The 21,584-nt window shown below is 38.9% G+C and overlaps 1 protein-coding gene and 1 pseudogene across 1 annotated transcript; one reads left to right on the top strand and one right to left on the bottom strand.

Moving 5' to 3' along the window:
- Positions 1-20: 20 nt before the first annotated feature.
- Cct2 (chaperonin containing TCP1 subunit 2) lies at positions 21-21,494 on the bottom strand. Its single transcript, XM_004845060.3, has 17 exons — positions 21,484-21,494; positions 14,498-14,768; positions 13,654-13,728; positions 13,494-13,559; positions 12,901-13,012; positions 12,194-12,270; positions 11,968-12,080; positions 10,786-10,988; positions 9,685-9,785; positions 9,351-9,478; positions 8,069-8,172; positions 7,300-7,419; positions 6,794-6,922; positions 6,298-6,401; positions 5,826-5,925; positions 4,459-4,600; positions 21-301 (listed from the first exon to the last, which is right to left on the bottom strand). Exons 1-17 carry the CDS (start codon positions 21,492-21,494, stop codon positions 271-273), a joined length of 1,887 nt encoding a protein of 628 aa, XP_004845117.2. The 3' UTR covers positions 21-270.
- LOC147823649 (PEST proteolytic signal-containing nuclear protein pseudogene) lies at positions 677-1,621 on the top strand (annotated as a pseudogene).
- Positions 21,495-21,584: the final 90 nt, after the last annotated feature.

Below are 21,584 nucleotides of genomic sequence, written 5' to 3'. Positions count from 1 at the left end.
ACAGGGCATATACAGATCAGTAAGATATAACTGCTTTTTATTTTAATGACAGTGTAAGAAATGAACTTTTATATTAACTGAATTGTATGGAAAATCAAATAGCAAATAAATTAGGCCTATTTTTAAACAGAAGGTCAGCTAAGTGTCCAAACTTAAGGGTATAATGGGCACAGATAAAAATCAATTCCACAGTCTTCTCTAAGAAGTTGAAGTCTTTCAAACACAACTTTGCTATGAACTGGTCCAGATAACAGCAGCACATGGGAATGCTTAACAAGGATGGTGATCAGGAACACGTTTCCTGTAAGAAAAAAAACACAATTAAGAAAAAAGGGCTGGGGATGTAGCTTAGTGGTAGTGCTTGGCTGGCATCCAAAATACCCTAAACTCAATCCCCAGCATCACCAACACCAAAAAAAGTTAACATGAAAATGAAAAGCATTTTAACTAAAGTTGTACACTAAATATAAACACAGCTAGAATCCTAATTTTATTAAAATCATCATAGTTCAATCTTCTATAAGAAAGATGTTTCTATTTCATGACTAACATTCAATTACTATGTTATTAATAAGGACATTAGAAACTATGTAGAATGTGAAGGGCTGTAGATATTTAGCAATTCTCAACTTCTCATCCCTACAACCTACTTAACCAAGATATAATCTTCAGAAAAATGTTAATTCGTGTGTGTGTGTACAGTATGTGACAATTTTACTCAATTAGTCAAAGACAGTTACTTTCGATCAGACGTTATAAAACAAGGCAGGGGAGACCGCAGGCAGGAAAATGGCGGACGGAAATGCCTGAGAAGCGGAAGCGAACTGGCGCTGCTGGAGTAACGGAGGGGAAAGTTCCAGTCCTAGCACTGAGAGGCAATCAGCTGAAGAAGCTGCAGACCTCCCAACAAAGCCTACAAAGATCTCCAAGTCTGGATTTGCCACAGGTAATCAGACAACAAAGAAAGCATCAGCTATATCCATCCAACTTGGATCAAGTAAGCCTAAAGAAACAGTTCGAACTCTTGCTCCAAAAACCCTTTCAGTAGCAGCAGCTTTTAATGAAGATGAAGACAGTGAACCAGAGGAAATGCTTTCAGAAGCAAAGATGAGGATGAAGAATACTGGAAGGGATATACCAACATCAGCTGGACCAAACTCTTTTAATAAAGGAAAACATGGGTTTTCGGATAACCAGAAGCTATGGGAATGAAATATAAAATCTCATCTTGGAAATGTCCATGACCAAGACAATTAAATGATGTGTTTTGAACTGGGTGTGGGGTGGATGTAAATTTAAAAGGAACAGTTTCCTTTTTTAAAGAACGGTATAAAGTTATCTTTGGAACTGCTTTTTCCTTTTCTTTTTTTAAGATTGGTACACTAATAAGTGAGTTTGAAATTAGAGGTAATTTATGTTTTGTATACAGATTTCAAGACATTTGCTAATTGTGTAGTTTCACGTGATTAGTTTCCAAAGGTTACAGATAATAAAGAAATTAGAAATGGTACCGGTTTTAAGAACTGCGTATTTTTTTAGACACAACTATTAGCACATTAAGAGGGAAGCAAAAAATTTACTCCTAAATTAACTCCCTCATTACCTAAACTGTCTGGCTCCCAGGAACAGCCTTATAGAGAAAGGGGGGAGTATTATATTGAAAGGAAAAGGTTGCTTTACTATTGACTGAAAGTAAATTTAAATAAAATTAAAATAGTTTTTTTCCTTATGGGCATGTTTTGTTATCATATTATTAGGTATTGCATTGCTATCAGTGAATGCAGATCCTTAGCTCTTTCACAAAAAATAATTTAAAAAAAAATTTCTATGTGAAGTATTGTATTTGAAATAGCCCATTTCACTTTAATGGTCTTGTCTACCTTCATTAGTCTTCAAAGAACAGACATTTGCTACCAAAGTAAATCAGCATTTTGAATGTGCTTTTCTTGGTTTTTGTTTATTAGCTAGTTCTTGTAAGCATTTCCACCAGAACTTGAGGCAAATCATAAGGAAGCAGTTTCTTTTGTTTTTGTTTTGTTGTTTTTTTTGTTTTTGGTACCGAGGATTGAACTCAGGACCTTGTGCTTGCGAGGTAGGCGACAGATCCTCACTGAGCTAAATTCCCGGCCCCAGGAAGTGGTTTCTTTTAAAATAAAAACCACTACCAAAAATTTAAATGTACATACTGCTTAAGTATTTGGCTGGTTTTTATTTTTTTTTATTTTTTAGTTACCGGAGATCGAACTCAGGTCCTTGCGTTTGCACAGCAGGCAGCGAAACCACTGAGCTAAATCCCCTGCTGGTTTTTATTTTTTAAAATGTTGCCCTTTATTGATCCCCAGTACCAAAAAAAAAAAAAAAAAAATGTTGCCCCTTTTTTTGGTACTGGGGATCAAACTCAGGACCCTGCGCTTTCGAGGCAGGCGGAGGCACCACTGAGCTAAATCCCCGGCCAAGGTTTTTATTTTTTAAAAGGTATAAACACCAAAAAAAAAAAAAAAATTAATATTGTAGAAGATGGAAAACAGTAAGATGCATTTTCTGTAACTTTGTCTACACATCTACATTACTAAGTTGTTAAATCCAATTTGAATTGAATGCACTACAGGATTTATTAGAACAACTATATGGTGTATTTTAAGTGTATACATACTGCCCAGTGGCCTGGGCATATTGTAGGTACTGAAAATGAAAGATGCATCTTCAAACACATTTTATGGAATTGTTCATCACATATACTGTTAGATTTGTGTACTGTAGGATGTTTTTTATTGTATTTCTGTATTGTATATGGACTTTCTAATGTGACATTAAACACATCTTTGAAAGCAGTCACAGACAAAAGAAAAATGATAGTGATTTCCTACAATGTTAAATCTGGAGGCAGCTTCAGACTATTTTATTGGTAGTAGTTACTTGCTGATCTTTTTTAATAGATAGTAACTCCAGAGAAGAAACTTGTGCATATGCTTAATAAGTTGTTCTTTTACATTAAAGTTTAGCTTAAGCCCGAAGTAAAATGGAAAAAAAATATATAGAACTATTAGTTCTTACATGATTTAATTATATCAAGATATATGAATTTAACTTTACTTTTCTGTAGGCAAACTATTCATTTTTATCCATGTTACTGTTTGTTAAAATAACATCCTTCTCCTACATGCTCTTTTCTGGACCCAAATGAAGTACTAATCTAAGGTCAAGATGAGGAGAGAAACGACTGAAATGAATGTCTTTACTAAAATAACCAATAAATATTGTCAAATTAAAAAAAAAAAATTGTAAAACAAGATACTGTACTGGGTATTCTAGGTGAAAAATGCTGGATCAAAACAACTGCTGCCAGCTGGGAACTGGGCAGGCTAACTCACTTCAGAAAGCAAATATCCCTCACACCTTTTATTTTCTGGTGACTATATAGTGAAGGAACATAAGAGAATCTTTTGGGAAGAATGGAGATAAAGGTACTAGTGAAATTTTTAACTTGATGCTTTGAGGAGCTAAAGTTTAAGAAACATTGTTTCTAAAGGTGAACAAAACAGTAAACAGACTCCAAGAACAGAGTATTACACTGAGGCCATACAGAGGTAAACTTTCCAACCTCAGCAGCTTATGGAGGAACTAGGATACTAATCCTTGTCAAAAAGTCAGCAAATGAGTCAAGGTGGAGCTGGGCATGGTAGGGACACATGTCTGTAATCTTAATATTTGGGAAGCTGAGGCAGGAGGATCACTGTGAGCTCAAGGCCAGCTTTAACTACATAACAAGACCCTGATTCCAAAAAAGGGAGAAAATAATAAGCCAAGTGTGGTTGTACACCCCTGTGAAGCCAGCACTCTGCAAGGCTGAGGTAGCATGATTAGAAGTTCAAGCCCAACCAGGGCAACTTAGCAAGACCCTGTCTTTGTAAAAATAAAAAGAACTGGCAATGTAGCTCAGTGCGAAGGGCCTGGGTTCAATCCCCAATACTGGGGAAAAGGGAGAGAAGAAGGGAGGGAAGAGAGAAAGAAGAGAAAGAAAAAAGGAGGGAGGGAAAAAGAGACAGCAGAGGAGGGAGGGAGGGAAAGGAAGACATGAATGTCTATATGGAAGTGTACCCCAAACTGGAGCTGGTTCACCCCAGTAAGACGACACAGGCACTTACTGCAGCACTCCACACCTTATACAGTATACCCTCCCCACAGCCCCCAAGCTCCCTGGAATTTGACCTTACCAACCAACCCTTACTTCTTTCAACCCTAAGAGCTGCCCTAGATGCCTGCCCATGCCTCTTTCCTCCTAACCTTTCTGACTTAAGTACTGTGATTACATATTTTAAATAACCTGGATACTTTTAAATTAGGCCAAAATGTTTCCCTTTTCTATTAATTATAATTATCTAATTGTAAACAAAGCTCCCTGGTTTTTCTGTCTTGGTGTTAGTAATTTTTCTCTGAGAATTAAATATGCTCTAGTACCTTGGTGCTGCTTTGATGATGTTATCCACACGCAGAATCACCTCTGCTGCTTCAGCTGCACTCAAAAGAACCTGTCGCTTTACTTGGAAACTTTCTGTTATACCCAGTATTGCCATATCTCCAATGGTACCTTCCTTCATATCTAAAAAGACAAGGTACATGTTTACTAAGTAATGGTTAGCCACTAAGGTATGAAAACCTCTCCAATGACATAACAAATAAAACTTAATGTGACTGTTACAAAAAAAAGATTACACCACCAAACCACTTGATTTAGTTAGATCAGCCTATAAAGCAAAACACTCAAGGAAAGCCTTTTAAAAAATTAAAGTCAAGCCGGGCATGGTGGTGCACGCCTGTAATCCCAGCACTTGGGAGGCAGAGGGCAGGAGGATTACCAGGAGTTCGAGGCCAGCCTGGGCTACAAAGTGAATTCAGGGCCAGCCTGAACACAAAGCGAGACCTTGCCTCAAAAAAAAAAAAAAAAAAAAAAAAAAATTACAGTCAACTACTGATCAACTGTATTGGCAGAGGGCACCATTGTCAAAAATGATACAGTAGAACACAGTAATCTTTTTTTTTTTTGGTACTGGAGATCGAACTCAGGACCCTGAACTTGTGAGGCAGGCAGTGGCACCACTGAGCTAAATTCCCCAGCCCCTTTTATCTTCACACCTATATATAAAATTACTGCAAAAAAAAAAAATTACTGCAGAAAGAGGCCGGGGATTTTGCTCAGAGATTCCATCCCCTGCCTCGCAAGTGCAAGGTCCCGAGTTCGATCTCTGGTACCAAAAAAAAAAAAATTAATGCAGAAAATCAGAATCCTAAGAGTTTAAGGGAAGTCATCTATCCAATTTTTTTGTTGTCTTGAGAATCCTAGTTCATCTTTGGAGATAACCAATTTGCTCTCTTATTCAAGGATAGGACTATCTGCCTTCTAACACTGTTTCTATATGTCTTGCACAGCTTGTCAGAAAAATTTTCAGCATTAAATCTGCCTCACTGATTGACTATTATCTATGGATTATAGATCTACACTCAATGCTATTGAAGGTTTACTATGAAATCAGAAGTTAATACTGATAGTATTTAAGAAATACAGTACAGTACATTTTACATTTAGTTCAGAATATAAGCACTATGCCATTATATATCAAACTAGTTACAACTCTTCTAGTTTTTACCTCATATGGTAATGTTGAGAATATGAAGTTAAAGCACATTTTCTCAGCATATAACAGTTACAAAAAGAAGAAAAACAGGCTCTTTTATACAGCCATCATGCAAACTTTGATCTACCACGAGAAATAAACTTAGAACTAGAGTTACTTTTAACTACTACCAAGTTCCACTTGATTTCTTACCTAGTCCAGCAGTTATTTTGCCTTCACTATGAGCAGCTCGGAGCTGGGCTACCAGATCTGCACTGTCATAGCCTGCATTGTCAGCTATGATGGTTGGCAACTATGAAACAAAGACGACAAATAAGTACCTACTTTAAGAACTGGAGAAAGACAGCTTTTTAAAATTACACATTTGGGGGCCTGGGATTTAGCTCAGTGGTTCCAGCATCTGCCTCACAAGCACGACCCAAGTTTGAGCCCTGATACCAAAAATAAATAAATAAAATAAAATTATACATTTGGAAACAATGTAAAATCTGCTTCATTTTAATTACTGATCTTGAAAAGTATAAAATCCAGAATCAAATTTAAAAATGGTATGAACTGTTCATTTTCTTAAAGCCAAAGAAGTGACCATTTCTAAGAAATATGCACTCATTTTAAAACAATACCCACAAAATTTAAGTTCAGAGCTTATTTTTAGTATTATTACCATTCTCAAGGCTTTAGCAAAGGACTCCATTGCAACTGCTTCTTTTCCTGGTGTTCTACTGGCAAGCTGTGTCACAGCATGAGCCATCAGCATCTCAGAACAGCCTACAATTTAAAATTCCAACAAACTATTGTTATGCCTGTCTCTAGGAATTGCTGACTTCCCTTAAGACAGCCAAGCATTTTAAAATTTAAGTTCAAAGGCAACAGTTTCTGCAAGAACCACTAGAACCATTTAAAGCATAGTGTAATTTAAGAAATAGTGTTGGCCAGGGATTTAAGCTCAGTGGTTTCACCGCCTGCTGCACAAGCGCAAGGACCCGAGTTCGATCCCCAGTACCAAAAAAAAAAAAAAAAAAAAATAGAAATAGTGTTTATTACAGGGTGGGGATGTAGCTCAGTGGCACAGTACCTGTCTAGCATGCACAAGGCACTGGGCTCCATGCCCAGCACAACAAAAAAAAGGAGTAATACTGTGTTATTTTCCAAATGCTTACCTCCTCCATAAACTGTCCTAGGATCCTTCACAGTTTGGGCAAGAACACAAAGAGCATCATGCAAAGATCTTTCTGCTTCATCTAAAATTTGTTGAGTGGCACCACGCAAAACAATGGTACAAGCCTCACCTAAAGTTAAAACATAATATTCTTATGCCAGTGACCATCTAATCATAGAGTATGAAAGTTTGCCTTTTATTATTACTGTTGGTAATTCTGGGTACTGGAAGCTGATGTCCTCCACTATTTACATTTTCTTTCCTAACAATCCATGTTCCTAATTGCTCTAAGTTTCAGGAAAAAACTATACTAAAAACACACTTCACAAAGACACAATAAATACAAAGTAAATCTCAAAAGAATTGAAACAAAACATGTATTATACCCTTTCAAGAGTTAAGACTTACAACATATCATATTCCAGTACTGGAGAAATTTTTTTGTTAACTTCAATAGAACCTAGCAAGGATTTAAAGACCTAAACCAAGATTTACATAATCTCTCACCCAGGGCAACGCCAGAAAAGTGAATGAGTTTGTCTTCTCCAATCATGACTTCTTCAATAAGTTTGCAACTTCCAAGCTTTACCAGTTCTGGATGATCGAAAGTAGAGGCAATTTCACCACCTATGAACATAATAATTAAACACTTAAAACATTTAAAATTTGCTTTCGAACAACCACGAGAAAGGTCTTAGTATCTTTAATAACATAACAAAAAGTAATCTGTAGCTATGAAGACTCTGGTATATAATTTGGTATACAGTTTAAGCGTTCCTAAACTAAAATTCAAAACCCAAAACTATTTGAACAACATACTACCACAAAGGGAATATTCCATACCTGATCACGTGACAGTTCTGTCATAATGCAGGCATACTAAAAATATTATGTAAAATCACCACCAGACTGCATATCAGGCATATACAAAACATCAATGAATTTCAAGTTTAAACTTGGGTCCCATACCCAAGTTCTCTGATTATATATATGCAAATATTCCCAAATTTTAAAAATTCCCAAATCCAAAACACTAATTTCAGATAAGAAACACCATGGCACAATCAGTTCGCACAGTCTTTATACGGATAAGGAACACACAAGTAATGTAACAAAATCAGTGGTGTCCAAAAATATAAATTAGATTTCTGAACAACTGTTTACAGACTCTAAGCTCCTTAAAGGGGTTTCTTCATATTCTCAACAATTAAGCAACCCTCATAAATCCCAATAGTAACTATTACACTGCTTAGAAATTAATTCCTTTTTTCCATACCTGTGACAAGAGCTAGGCGTTCCACACCTGCAAAATCTGCATGCTCAATAGCCATGACACCAGCAGCACCAAAGAGCTGTTCAGGATAATTATAAATTAACTGCCTGCAAATGAAATATATAAAGACATTATGCTCAAAACTGTTAAATTATATTAGACTAAAAAACATGGAAACATTTTTACTTTGCTGAAAGTCAAAGAAATGCAAATAAGAACAAGTCACCATTTTCATCTATACAATTTAGTACTAATGGATCCATACTACCACTGAAGGCATACTGATTATACAGCTACTGACTGTCATTCTGGAAGTCAATTCAGTGGTAATGCATCAAAAACTTTACCTTTGTTCATGTTTTAATTCCTGATAACCTACAGCAATAAAATTAAATGCTACTTTTAAGAATTTTCATAGACAGTAAGTACCCTCCCTGATCCATGGTTTCACTTTCTCAGGTTTTAGCTACTCATGGCCAATTGAGGTTCCAAAATTTTTCTTTTTCCACAATATTAAATGGAAAATTTCAAAAATAATTCATCGGTTTTAAATTACACCCAGTCTTTAACAGCCTGATAAAATCTTATGTTGTCTAACTGCATCTCCCAGGACCTGAATCATCCCATTGAATGCTGTATCCACAATGTATATTCTAGCCATGTGTTAATCACTAGTAGCCATCCAGATTTTCAGATTGATGTATCTCAGCACCTCTGTTCAAGTAACCCTGACACAGTAGCCTAACATTATGTCACAATGCCTAATTCATTTTGGTTCATCTTACCACACAGGTACTGTATTGTCTCATATTACAAGAAATGTGAATATAGCACAATAAGGAATTATGAAAGGTACTGAGACAACATTCATCTAACTTTTGTTACAGGATAGTTATAATTGTCTTTATTGTTGATCTCTTATAGTGACAAATTTACAAACTGAACTTTCTCATCATACATTAAGTATGAAAAAAAGTATCTGAAGAGTTTTAATACTATCTGCAGTTTCAGACATCTTCTGGGGGTCTTGGAATGTTATCTGCAGATGAAGCAGGAATACTGTCCAACATAACACTTCCCAGTTATGATATAAATGTCCACTAGGAGTGTGTAAACTGTTAATTATAAAATTCTATAATTTTAAGTAAAAATATATATAGCAGTTTCTGAATAAGGCATCACTGACTCAGTGTAAATAATTCAGTATGAAGTATTTCAATATATATTTATACAAAAAAATCAATTTTTAAGACTACAAAAACTGTTAGCATAAGAAAACACAGACCTGTTAATAAAACAATTTATTCCGTGCTTAAGAATACGTTCAACTTTCTCTTTCATTTTTTCCTTTTCTGCATGTTCTATTTCTGCAACCTTTGCTGTAGAATCAACTCTTACCCGGGAACCAAATATCTAAAACAAAGAAAAAAATAAGCATGACATCAGCTTCATTACTCTTTTTAAGTGTCCCACAGCATTACTTCCACACTTGTACAAACCTATGTATCAAAAAGTTGTGTGTGCATACATATCCAAACATGTATTTTCAGCTTTTTAGTGTGATTCCTAATGTGAGTTTATAAGCCAGCAATCAAATTTAAAGAAATGTAATTACACACCTTTATTTTGTCTGTATCCATTCCAGTATTTGCAATAAGAATTTTGGCATTTTCAATTCGCTTTGGTTGATTTACTCCAATTTTTTTATCCAACAGAAAGCCTACCATAAAAATAAAGATACTATTAAACACTTCAGTGCTACAACTGTGAACTTATAAAGCTGTCCACTATCAAATTACTAATTCAAAAAATGCATTTAAGTTTGATTTACCAAGCTCCCAGAACAATGGTGGTGAACCTATGGCATATATGCCAGAGAAGGCTGTATGACTGAAACCTCTAAGAGGGTTGCCATTACTGTCCTAGAATCTATAAAGCACTGATCACAAAAATCAATTTTGTGGATTTAAAACACACAACCAGACATGGTGGTACACACTCGTTACCCAGCCATTTGGGAGGCTGAGGCAGGAGCATCCTAAATTCCAGGTCAGCCTGCCTAGGCAATTTAACAAGACCCCATCTCAAAAAGGCTGGAGTGGACTGGGGATTTAGCTCAGTGGTGCCACTGCCCGCCTCACAAGGAAAAGGTCCCAAGTTCAATCCCTGGTAACAAAAAAAAAAGATAAAGAAAAAGGGGTGGAGATGCAGTTCAGTGGTAGAGTGCTTGCCTAGCATGTGCAAGGCCCCAGGTTCAATCACCAGTACTATTAAAAAAAAAAAGCCAGGCATGGTAATACATACCTATACTACCACCACTCTGGGAGGCAGAGGCAGGAGGACCCTATGTTCAAGTCTCACTTAGGCAAGTCAGTGACTTAGTAACATCCTGTCTCAAAATAAAAAGGACTAGGGGTATAGATCATGAAAAGGCCCTGGGTTCAATCCCCACTACCACTAAAAAAGACTGCAAATGACTTCTTGGGGTAGGGTGAAAGCTACAGACTACCAAGAAAATGCCAGAATGGGGTGATAAGATGAAACACAGTCACTGTAACAAATGGATTAAAGTGACAAAAGTGGTTGTAATGACTTGTCCTTAAAGACAAGATTCCTGGCTTTGTAAAGTATCATTGGTCCCTACTAACCAAAGACAGTATTCAGCCCTCAGGAGCTAATCAAAGTTGCTTTCCCATACTGGACACACATTACATACATACCTTCATCTAAATAGGAATCTGCGAGACTCCCTCCCAGCTTCTTGATGACATGTATGGCCTCCAGATTACCAGACCCTTTTAGTCTGAGAACAGCCTCTACAGCTAATTTGGTAAAGTGGTCTTTGTGATGAGTAAGTAGTTTTGAGGATAATGTTGTTCCTGCTATATTCATCAAATCCTGACGGAACTTAACTTCATCAGAACTAAGTAAAAGCAATTGAAAAAAAAAGTGCCTGTTACTGAAATGCTTATCCAAAGCATTACTCAATTCTACTTTATTTTTCAAAATCTCTCTAGATATTCATAAGTCAACAAATACTCCTACACTTACCAACAAATGATACTGTTTTCCCCACCAAACTGCAGGGGGTGGGAGGTGCACAAGCCAACGAACTGTCAAATGATGTTAAGAAAGTGGGGAAACAAGGAAACATTTTTTACGCAGGTAGTAGAAGCTAAATTTTTCTGGAGGTTATTTGGTAGTGTACACAAAAGTCCCTTAAATCATGTATATATCCTTGGACCCAGCAATTACACATCTAGAAACATTTGTTTGGGTTTTTTTTTTCTAACAGGGTCTCATTATACAGTCCAGACTGGTCTCGAACTATGTAGCCCAGGCTGGCCGCAAACTTACAGCGATCCTCCTGCCTCAGCCTCCCAAGTGCTGGGATTACAGGCATGCACCACCACCCCCAGCTAGAAACATTTCTTGAATAACAAATATATCACATTATAAAACTAAAGTATGTCAAAAACACATATCTCCAATGACAGCAATGTTAAGGAAATTATACTAGTCATATATTCAAATGTCTAACTAGTAAAACAAAAATTGCAGAGTATCAATACCCAGACATACACTTGTTATCCACCTAGGTGAAAAAGAGGCTAATAAACCCTTTATATAGTATATTTGTTTTACTTGCACGTTAATTTGATTACATATGTAAAAGAACTAGAAACTCAAACTTTCACTTTAGTGGTTAACTCTGGAGAGTGATATGGGTTTGACTGCTGGAGTGGGTGAGGATCATGCTGTGTATGCAGTGTTCTCTAGGTTATTTACAACAGGGCTAGAGATTTAGCTCAGCGGCACCAAGCCTGCCTCAAAAGCACAAGGTCCTGAGTTCAATCCCTCGTACCACAAACAAACCAACAGTAGCATTTTAGTATACCAACCCATGATCAACTGCGGAACTCAAGAGAGCCTCTCTTGCAGCCTTTGTGGCTTCTCTCCAACCAGCGATGATGGTCTGTGGATGAATCTTTTTTGCAATTAAAGATTCAGCTTCCTATTAATAAAGTTATACAAATACATTACAAAAGACTTGATTACTTCTGGTATTCAAAACCATAGCAGCAAAACCAATAAACCAAGGTTAAAAACTACTTCAGTTACTCTTACCCTTAATAATTCTGCTGCTAAAACAGTAACAGAGGTAGTGCCATCTCCAACTTCATCATCTTGAACTCTTGACATATCTAGAAAAAAGTTAGTTAACTTCAAAATTATTTCTCCATAGTTTAGTAAGTTCTACCCAAACACGCCTACTTATCTAAATCTCACTCATCTGGTCCCTCACCTGACACACTTTGAGGAATTCTTTTAATGTCTGAAATGCAGAAGTTTTACCCACTCCCATGGCCTGAATATATACCCAAAAGTTCATGTACTAAAAACTTAAACCCCAATCTCTTTCTCTCTCATCTGTGCTGAGATGCTGTGGCAACCAGAATGTTCTCAGACATGGTACCTTGATCTTGGACTTCCCAGCCTCCAGAACCATGAGCCAAATAAACTTCTATGATATATAAATGAGCCAGCCTATGGTTTCTGTTAGAGCAGCACAATATGGACCAACATAACCACCAATAACTACATGGCACTTCTGAAAAACTGTACTTAAATAATGACAATACCCAATTAAAAAGTTATGGAAATCATTACAGTACTTTTAGTCAATATGGCCATGTTTTTCAAAATGGTGAGCAAACAGTATTATCTGCATGCATTTTTTTTTTTTTGGTACTGGGGATAGAACTAGGGATTTTGAGGCAGGAGGCAGAACCACTGAGCTAAATCCCTGGACCCAGTATTATCTTCAGACTCACCAACTAAAACTTTAGCAGCTGGATTGTCAACACCAATATTTTTTAGAATAGTGGCCCCATCATTGGTTACCATAAGAGATGCATCTCGTCCACTGCTTAAAAGAATTTTGTCCTAAAGGAAACATATTTGCCTCAAGTTAAAATACATCTTAGAGAATGTATGTGAAACAATTTGACAGTAACAGAGACAGTGCCATTTGACTATTTGAAAATTTAAAAAGCCAGAACACTTAACACTGAAAGTTGAAGCACAGCCTACAGAAAAAGTACATGCAAATATCATGTATATATAAAACAGAATCTGTTATGAGAATAAGAAAATGTATAATACTTAAGATACAAGTATCTATAGAAGTGAACAGAAAAATATAGAAAAGCTGTACATTCAAGTAGGGGGTGGTGATCCAGGACTGTGATTTTTAGCAAGAAGAATGTATTTATCTTACTTTTACAATTAAGTAACACAGAAAAATTGTTGTGTATTTCCACTAAGGACTTCAAAACAATACTCAAAGTTTATTCCTGGCTAGCTTGGGAAACATAGCAAGAAGTCATTTCAAAATAATAAAAAATAAAATTTCTATTTTTCTTACCATGCCCTTGGGTCCCAAGGTGCTCTTTACCAAGTCTCCAATGGCGATGGCACCAATAAAAGAAGACTGCAATAAAAATCAAGATGTGTCAGAATTTTATAGTCAACGAGAAAATTTTGTAACATTTAATATTTAAAAGAATGGGCGAGAACAGTCTTACCAGTCGAGCTGTCTCTGCTCTCTCTTCATCAGCTCCAGCCTTGAAGATGTTAACAGGTGCAAGGGAAAGGGATGCCTGAGAAGGAAAAATAAACATTCGGTTTACATACCAATCCTTTTTTCCTTTTTAGAAACAGAATCTCGCTGTGTAGTTCTGTCTGGCCTTGAACTCGAGGCGATCCTCTTGCCTCAGCTTCGAGGACAGGAATTACAAGCTTACAAGCTTGGGCCACCACCCCCCGCTTACTAATACTCTTTTTAACACTCACACTACATATGTAAGAAAAAATTCACTTACAACATTGCAATTTCAACAAATAAAGCGCCCATCATCCAGCAGGAGTCTTACAGGAGGATGCTAGGGATAAAACTTATACACCAGCAAGACTATTACGTAAGGCAAAACTGAAGACAGCGTTAAACTAAGCATAAGGCATGGAGAGGCTGCACGCCGTCCGCGGAGGCCTCCATCTTCCACCCTCGGGCGGCTCCCGCTCGCCCTCCAAGCTCCGCCCGACGAGGGCGGAGCTGGCCGGGAGCTAGAAAATTCTCCGCTCGGGATAAGGCCCAAGTCCCGGAGATCTCGGGGTCCCGGGGCTGCGGAGAGGCCGAATCAAAGACTAAGGGCGTACGGACCAGCGCCCCTCCCAAGGAGCCTCGCGGGCTTCGACGCCGGACCGCGCAGGCCTCACGCCGCGGCCCGCGCCATGTGCGGCGAGCCCAGGAGACCGACACATAAAGCCTGCGACGCTGGGAGGGCAGAGGGAGCAGCGGGGCTAAAAGAGCACAACGGGGCAAGGGCAGGACCAGCAGGTAGGAGGTAGGAAGCAGGCGGCCAGGCTCACCATGGTTCCGAAGAATTCGGCACACAATCCGATGGCGCCCCGGAGCCAGCGGAAGGAGGAAGGCGGAAGTGACGTCACAGTCCTACTCCAAAGGGCGGGGGCGGGGGGGTACCATTTTTGAGTAACACCCCTTGAACCGGAAACGCAAGCCAGAACACGGAGGGGGAAAGGTCTCGGCTCGCGCCCCGCCCCTGCGGCGTAAACCGCCGCGCTAAGAAGCCGGGCCTGGAGTTTTAGAGTACAATCTTTCCCCTCCAACAAGGAGGCTGTTCTGCGGAGGTTGCCAAAGCAACGGGGTTCCAGCTCATAGGTTTTAAAAAATTTAATCTTGGGACGGGGATTTAGCTCCGTGGTTTCGCCGCCTGCTGCGCGAGCTCAATGACCCGAGTTCGATCCCCGGTACCAAAAAAATTTAATCTTTCCTGCCAGGCGCGGGGTCCTCAGTTCGAGCCCGGTACCAAAAAAAAAAAAAAAAAAAAAAAAAATTGATCTTTAAAATTTTGTTGATAAGTCGTTTCTTAAAAAATAAGGTTTCCTCTCAGCGGCAACGATTTAAAGGTCTTCGAGATATTTGGGGTTTTTCTCTTTTTTTTGTTGTTAACTACCAGCATATTCCTCAATAATATTTTGTTGCTATTTTAATTTTAAACATTTATTACTACAGAAGACTTGCTTTCCTTTTATCGAATTTTAAAACGCTGCTTCCAATTGGACCCTGACTGTTCAGGACAAGGTCTTGTGAACACTCGAGGAGACATTATCTTTGCCCTATTTAACCATTCCAGGAGGTTGTGCACTTTACTCTTTGTTCTCCCCCAATAACTGAAGTAACTAATGTGCTCCTACATGATGTTTTGGTAGAGATCAAGATCCATCCCAGATACTTCAGCTTATTTGTTTTTTTGGTACCAGGGATCCAACTTGGGTCCTTGCACTTGCGCAGCAGGCAGCGAAAGCACTGAGATAAATCCCCAGTACTTACTTCAGCTTATTAAAACGAAACTTAGTCTTTTATTTTTTCTAAATTGACCTAAAGATGTCTAAAGCAAAACGTTGTGCTTCAAGAAAAAAGAAAAAACAAAAAACAGGCCCTGTGGTGGCGCAGGCCCAGAATCACAGCACTCAGTAGTCAGAGGCAGAAGGAACACAGAGACATAGAGGCCAGCCTGGGCTACATAGTGAATTCAAGGTCAGCCTGAACAACATAGCGAGATCTCGTCCCCCAAAAACAAAACAAACATACAACAAAATAATAAATCTGTTGGTTTTCTAGCATCTACTGATAACCACTTTTCTCCTTTAACCGCTTAGCAAGCTCTTGGATGTGTAACCATTGCTAACACTGAGAGGTATTTTCAGTTCTTAGTTATGTCTAATCTGAGACATACTCTCAAGTGAGCTTACACCAGGGGTTAGCAAGCTATGCAGAGTCAAATTCAGCCTGTCAACTGTTTTTTGTATGACTAGAGAGGTAGGAATAGTTTTTATATTTTTAAGTGGTTGAGAAAAAAATAAGATACATGAAAAGTAGGTTAGAATCATATTTTGCTGTCCATATAGCTTTGTTGGAACACAGGCATGCTCATTTACTTTTTATTTCTTTATTCTTTTCCAGTACCGGGCATCAAATTTAGGACCTTGCACTCGCCAGGCAGGCATGGCGCCCCTGAGCTACATCCCTGGCCCCTCATTTACTTTTTATACTGTCACAGTACAATAGCAGAGCTATGCGATGGACAGCTGAGTAGTTAGGACAGAGACTATATGGGCCCATAGGGCTAAATTATTTACTGTCTGATTCTTTATAGAAAAAGTTGACTGCCTATTTCGCATTATCAATTATTCATTCTCATCATTGGTACATTTTAGGTATACAATATAATGACATTCATCATTGGAAATTTGCACCTTTACATAATCTCTCTTGGTTCTTATTTTTCCCCACTCCCCTGCCCTCCTTTCAACCCCTCCACCCTTCCCTATTTACAAAGACTTTGTTTCCATTTTCTCATATTAATTCCATTCCCTTCTTTCCTTTCCCCTACCCCTCCCACTTCCCCTTCCCCTTTGCCCCTTTTCTTCTTATTTCACATTATCGATTTTACCTTTTAGTCCTTATTTACACTTTCAGTTTCTCACACTAGAGAAACTATTTGGTATTTATACATGTGTGAAGGGATGGCAGGGAATGGGGAAAAAATAAGAACCACGATACATTATGTAAAGGTATACAAGTTCCCAGTGAGACATGTAGATGTATTGTATACCTAAAATGTACCAATAAAAGAATTTAAAAAAAAAAGAAAGAAAAAGTTGACTGCCTCTGGTTTACACTATTCCTAAGGCCCAATATGAAAAGGGGTGTTCGGACTGGGCAATTGTTATTTTAAATCAATCAAGAATTCTCTGTTCTTTGTGGGAAGACATGCTCTTCTTTCATTTTGGGGTTTTTGTTGTTGTTGTTTTGTTTTGGTACTGGGGATCAAACTCGGGACCTTGCTCTTGCGAGGCAGGAGGCAGAACCACAAGCTAAATCCCTGGCCTTGCTCTTCTTTCAGGAAATATATTTTAATGGGCATGTCCCAAAAGGTATCTGGGAATGAAAAGAGTAGAAATGAGAAATGAAAGTGCCTGCGCAATATTGAAAAAATTTGTCTCTTGGTTCTTTTCTACCTCCCTTTGTCGCCTTTCCTATGCCCCAGAAATTAAGCACTGTTTCTGGAACCCTGTAGCATGGGTTTGAACTTCAACTCTGTGTGTGTTACTGGGTCCTGAACTCAGGGCATTCACACTGTGCTACATCCCTAGCTCTTTTTGTTTATTTCGATATCAGGGTCACTGAGTTGCCCAGGCAGGACTAGAACTTGAGACTCTCTTGCCTCAGCCTCCCAAGTACTAGGATTACAGGCATCCACCACTCTTTGAAGGGAGTCATTGACATTCCAGAATGATCAATGAGCTGAATTTATTAGCTTACCAAAAACGTGTCTCTTAGCTTTTTATACATGTGCAGCAATTTGTGTTAGATGGGTTACAGGCCTAAAAAGGTGGTGAGACACTAGGAATCTGAATCATACTTGCTCAATCTCCATCTTCTCTGCTCCTGTTTCTACTTCTCTTAGTACACCCCTCTCTGCCTCACCAGTCTTTGTAACCCTCTCCTCTGTTGCCCTCAGCCTCTTCTTTCTTCCTCTTGGTATGAGTTGGCTTTCAGTGAGTTGACTGTTAATCAGCTTGTAGTTATATCACCTTTCTGTGCCTCAATTTCCTGATGTATGAAATGGGAATGATAGTAGTACCTACTTCAGAGAACTTTCACCAAGACTAAATTGCTTAGAACAGTGTCTGGCCTACAGTAAGCTCTCAGGATAGGCGTTATTATTCCAATAAGCCTAGTTTGAGTGCACTGGGCATGACAGGGAAAGCAGTGTACCATAATATTATGTGATGGCTACAGGTCATCTGGGCACGAGGATGGGCCTCCCATTACCTGGAGTGAAATAACTAAAGTGGCAGACAGCAGACAAAACAGCTGTGGGACTTGTTGTCTTTCAGAACAAACAGCTGGCCAGGGGAACCAGGGCAGGGACCCAAAGCCCATGGTCACAATGAATCAGGGCCATCCAGAGCCTGCTGTGTGGGTAGCAATCAGAAGGCTGGAAACCTTGATAACATCCAGACATCACACATAGTTCTGACACTTAGTGAAGTTTGCCAAGAAGAACAGGTTGCCCAAGTTCTAAAAAGGAAGGCCAAGATGGTCTTTAAGGTCAGCCAATGCAGTGTTTGTGAAGGTGATTGTTAAATTCCAATTTCTGTGAAAAAAAATACGAATATTGGGCCAGGGATTTAGCTCAGTGGTTCTGCTGCCTGCCTCACAACCACAAGGTCCTGAGTTGTATCCCCAGTACCAAAAAAAAAAAACAAAGGAAAAAATAGAATATTAAAGCAATACACTGCTTTAGATTATGTAGTTGCTTTAGTTGATTCTCTTTGTATTTATAGATAACTTCTGGATCCAGTGGTTCTCAAATGGGATGGTACTGACCCTGTGGAGGTGGTGGTGGGTGAGAGTGAAATTTTCAGAAATATGTGGGACCCTTTTATTTTCATTTTTGTTTTGCTTTTTGAGATAGGGTTTTGCTATATACTTCAGACTGGCCTTGAATTCCCTATGTAGGCCGGGGATGTAGCTCCAGTGGCACCACACCTGCCTGACAAGCACAAGGTCCTGAGTTTGATCTCCAGTGCTGGGGAGAGGAAGGTGAATTGAAAAGAAGAAAGATTCACTATATATCCCAGGCCAACCTCTAACTCACAGTTCTCTTTCTGCCTCAGCCTCTCAAGTGCTGGAATTACAGGTGTGCACCATCATGCCTGACTGCGGCTCTTTTAGGTCATAAAAATGATGGAGTGTTTTATTTTATTTCCATAGCTTAACAACCTGCTCATGATGTAACGAGCCTAAATCTTCAATCTGGCTTCTACATACACGGAGAGGCCTTATTAAAAAATCAGTATTGGGGCTGGGGATTTAGCTCAGTGGTTCCGGCGCCTGCCCCACAAGTGAAAGGTCCTGAGTTCGATCCCCGGTACCCACAAAAAAAAAAAAAAATTCTAACCTATCTCAGATCAATACTTTTGGAACACAGCATTCTATTTATGTACACTAGGCCTGGCTAGTTTGAGTGAAGCCTTGTGGGAAATGTTACAATAAAGTAGGTTACTCTTAAGAAGTATCTTTAAAACTTTACCATTGATAAGCCAGGTATGGTGGTGTATTTCTGTAATCCCAGCTGCTCTGGAGGCTGAGGCAGGAAGATCTCAAGTTTGAGGCCAATCTGGCAACTTAGACTGTGTCAAAATTTAAAAAGGGTGAGGCTCTCAGTGCACTCTGGTTCAATTCTTAGTACCAGACACACACACACACACACACACACACACACACACACAGAAAAGATACCTATAAATTTATAACATCTGTAAAACTTTTGTTACTGGGGAAATTATTGCTGACAGAAAACTAGAAACTATCCAACCACCTACTGCACACCTCCATGTGCATTGCCCACAGGAATCCCAATGGAACTCACCATCTTTCTTTCCAAACCTATGACCCCAAAGTATGTTTTTAATCTCAGTGGAGTGGTATCATCAACTATTTAGTCACCCAAACTGAAAAGCTGGGGTTGATCCTGGACTTCTCCATTTCTGTCATCCCTCTTGGCAGAAGAGTTGACTCTTCCTTCTTCACTGGTGGTAGCCTGCAAATAGACTGCTTTTTTTTTAAACAGAGTTACTATGTTGCCAAGGCTGGTCTTGAACTCCTGGGCTCAAGTAATCCTCATCTCAGACTCCCGTGAGTAACTGCAACTATAGATGTGCAACACCATCATGCTCAGCCTGAATAGACTATTTTTGGTGTTTATACCTTTGTATAATCCCCTTCCTATAAATCTGGACAGGGTCTATAATTCAATAGAATGTAGCAGAATTGACAGACATTGTGCCAGTTCTGAGGTTAGGCCTCAAGAAAGCCTAGCCCGAGTCCAGAGGTGTAGCACAATGGTAGAGCACTTGCCTAGCCTACCAGAGCCCGAGTTCAATCCTGAACATTACAAAAATGAAAACAACCAACAAACAAAAGCCTAGCAATTTCTACTTTTGAGCTCTTAGATACCCTAAGCTGCCACCTAAGAAAAAAGACCGACTACCTGGAAGAAAACCCTGGAACTCAACTAGAACTCAAACTCAGACATGACCCAGCTGAGGCTCTAGTGACTTTGGTGAAGTCAGCTTTCCAGACTTTGGGCAGAACAGAGATGAGCCATCTCTGCTGTGCTCTGCCCACCCTGATCTGTATCAACCTGGCAAATTCTTAGCATGACTGTGGCTTTGAGCTGCCAAGTTTGAGGGTGGTTGAGTAACAGTAAATAAACATTCATTTAATAATGCTCTTAGGCATTTATCAAGTCTTACCTCCATTTCTAAAAAAGCCTCCTAACCAATCTTCCTGTTTTATTAAAATCTCATGCCTTTTAATGTAGCCTTAATGTTGATGCCTGAGTTAACTTTTTTTAATGTTTAAAATCCTCCAAGTTCTCACCTCATCTAGATTTTTAAAAGGAAGAAACAAAAACTTCTTGGCATTCTGCATCTATTTGCTCTCTAGTTTCTTTTCTGTCCCTCACCTGATGGGACCTCCTGCCACCATGACAGTGTTCTATGCCTCTGTGCCTTTTCACATGCTAGTCCTTCTCCTTATGACTTCCTCCTAAAAAAAAAAAAAAAAAAAAAAAAAAAAAAAGACATCCTCCTTTTCCCTTGTAACCTATAAAATTTCTTATCCAAACACCTCAGGAATTACCTCCTCCAAGCTCTGCTTGAAAATCTCACTCCCTGTGTTGTGTGTATCCTTTGTGTGTACCCTTATCACACCACTTATATTAAGAACTGGAGTGACAATTATCACAGTTCTCTTAAGGCATATATTATAGCTAGTACCATTCTAGAGATATCAGACTGAAGTTACTCCATTGATATGCAGTATATGTCTCAGGTCTTAATTCTCTAGGAAACAATAAGAGCACTGCTCCCATTAGAAGGGATGGTCTAGGGCTGGGGATTTAGCTCAGTGGTTCCGCTGCCTGCCTCAAAAGTGAAAGGTCCTGAGTTCAATCCCTGGTACCAAAAAAGAGAAGGGCTGGCCTAATTATAAATTCTTCTGAGGACAAGGACTGCTATCTTCATGACTAGTGCAAGGCCTAGTTCATAAAATAAAGAACATGTGAATCACTATTGTCCTCAAAAGTTTCAAAGGAAAAATACATAAATAATCCAAAGTTTTAAATTCTGAGAACAAATGTGCTGGTTTTCCAAAGTGCAATCTGCTGCCACAGTAAAACCAATTCAAGGGGTTCCCTAGTGTCTGGTACATAGTAAGCACCCAATAATTTGTGGACTTGTCTGTTCTCTACATTGCTTACATGGCCTCCATCGTGGAGCTGTACTCACCTTACTTTGTAACCTCACTCTGGAATCTCAGAGCTGAGAACCACTAATTTTAATAATCACACACAGAAAATTA

Source organism: Heterocephalus glaber, unplaced genomic scaffold (genome assembly GCF_053883595.1).
Source record: "Heterocephalus glaber isolate CG9 unplaced genomic scaffold, H.glaber_assembly_v1.0 deba00001571, whole genome shotgun sequence".
Taxonomy (NCBI): domain Eukaryota; kingdom Metazoa; phylum Chordata; class Mammalia; order Rodentia; family Bathyergidae; genus Heterocephalus; species Heterocephalus glaber.
Note: the sequence above shows the minus strand (reverse complement) of the source record. Positions and strands in the feature narration are given on the sequence as shown.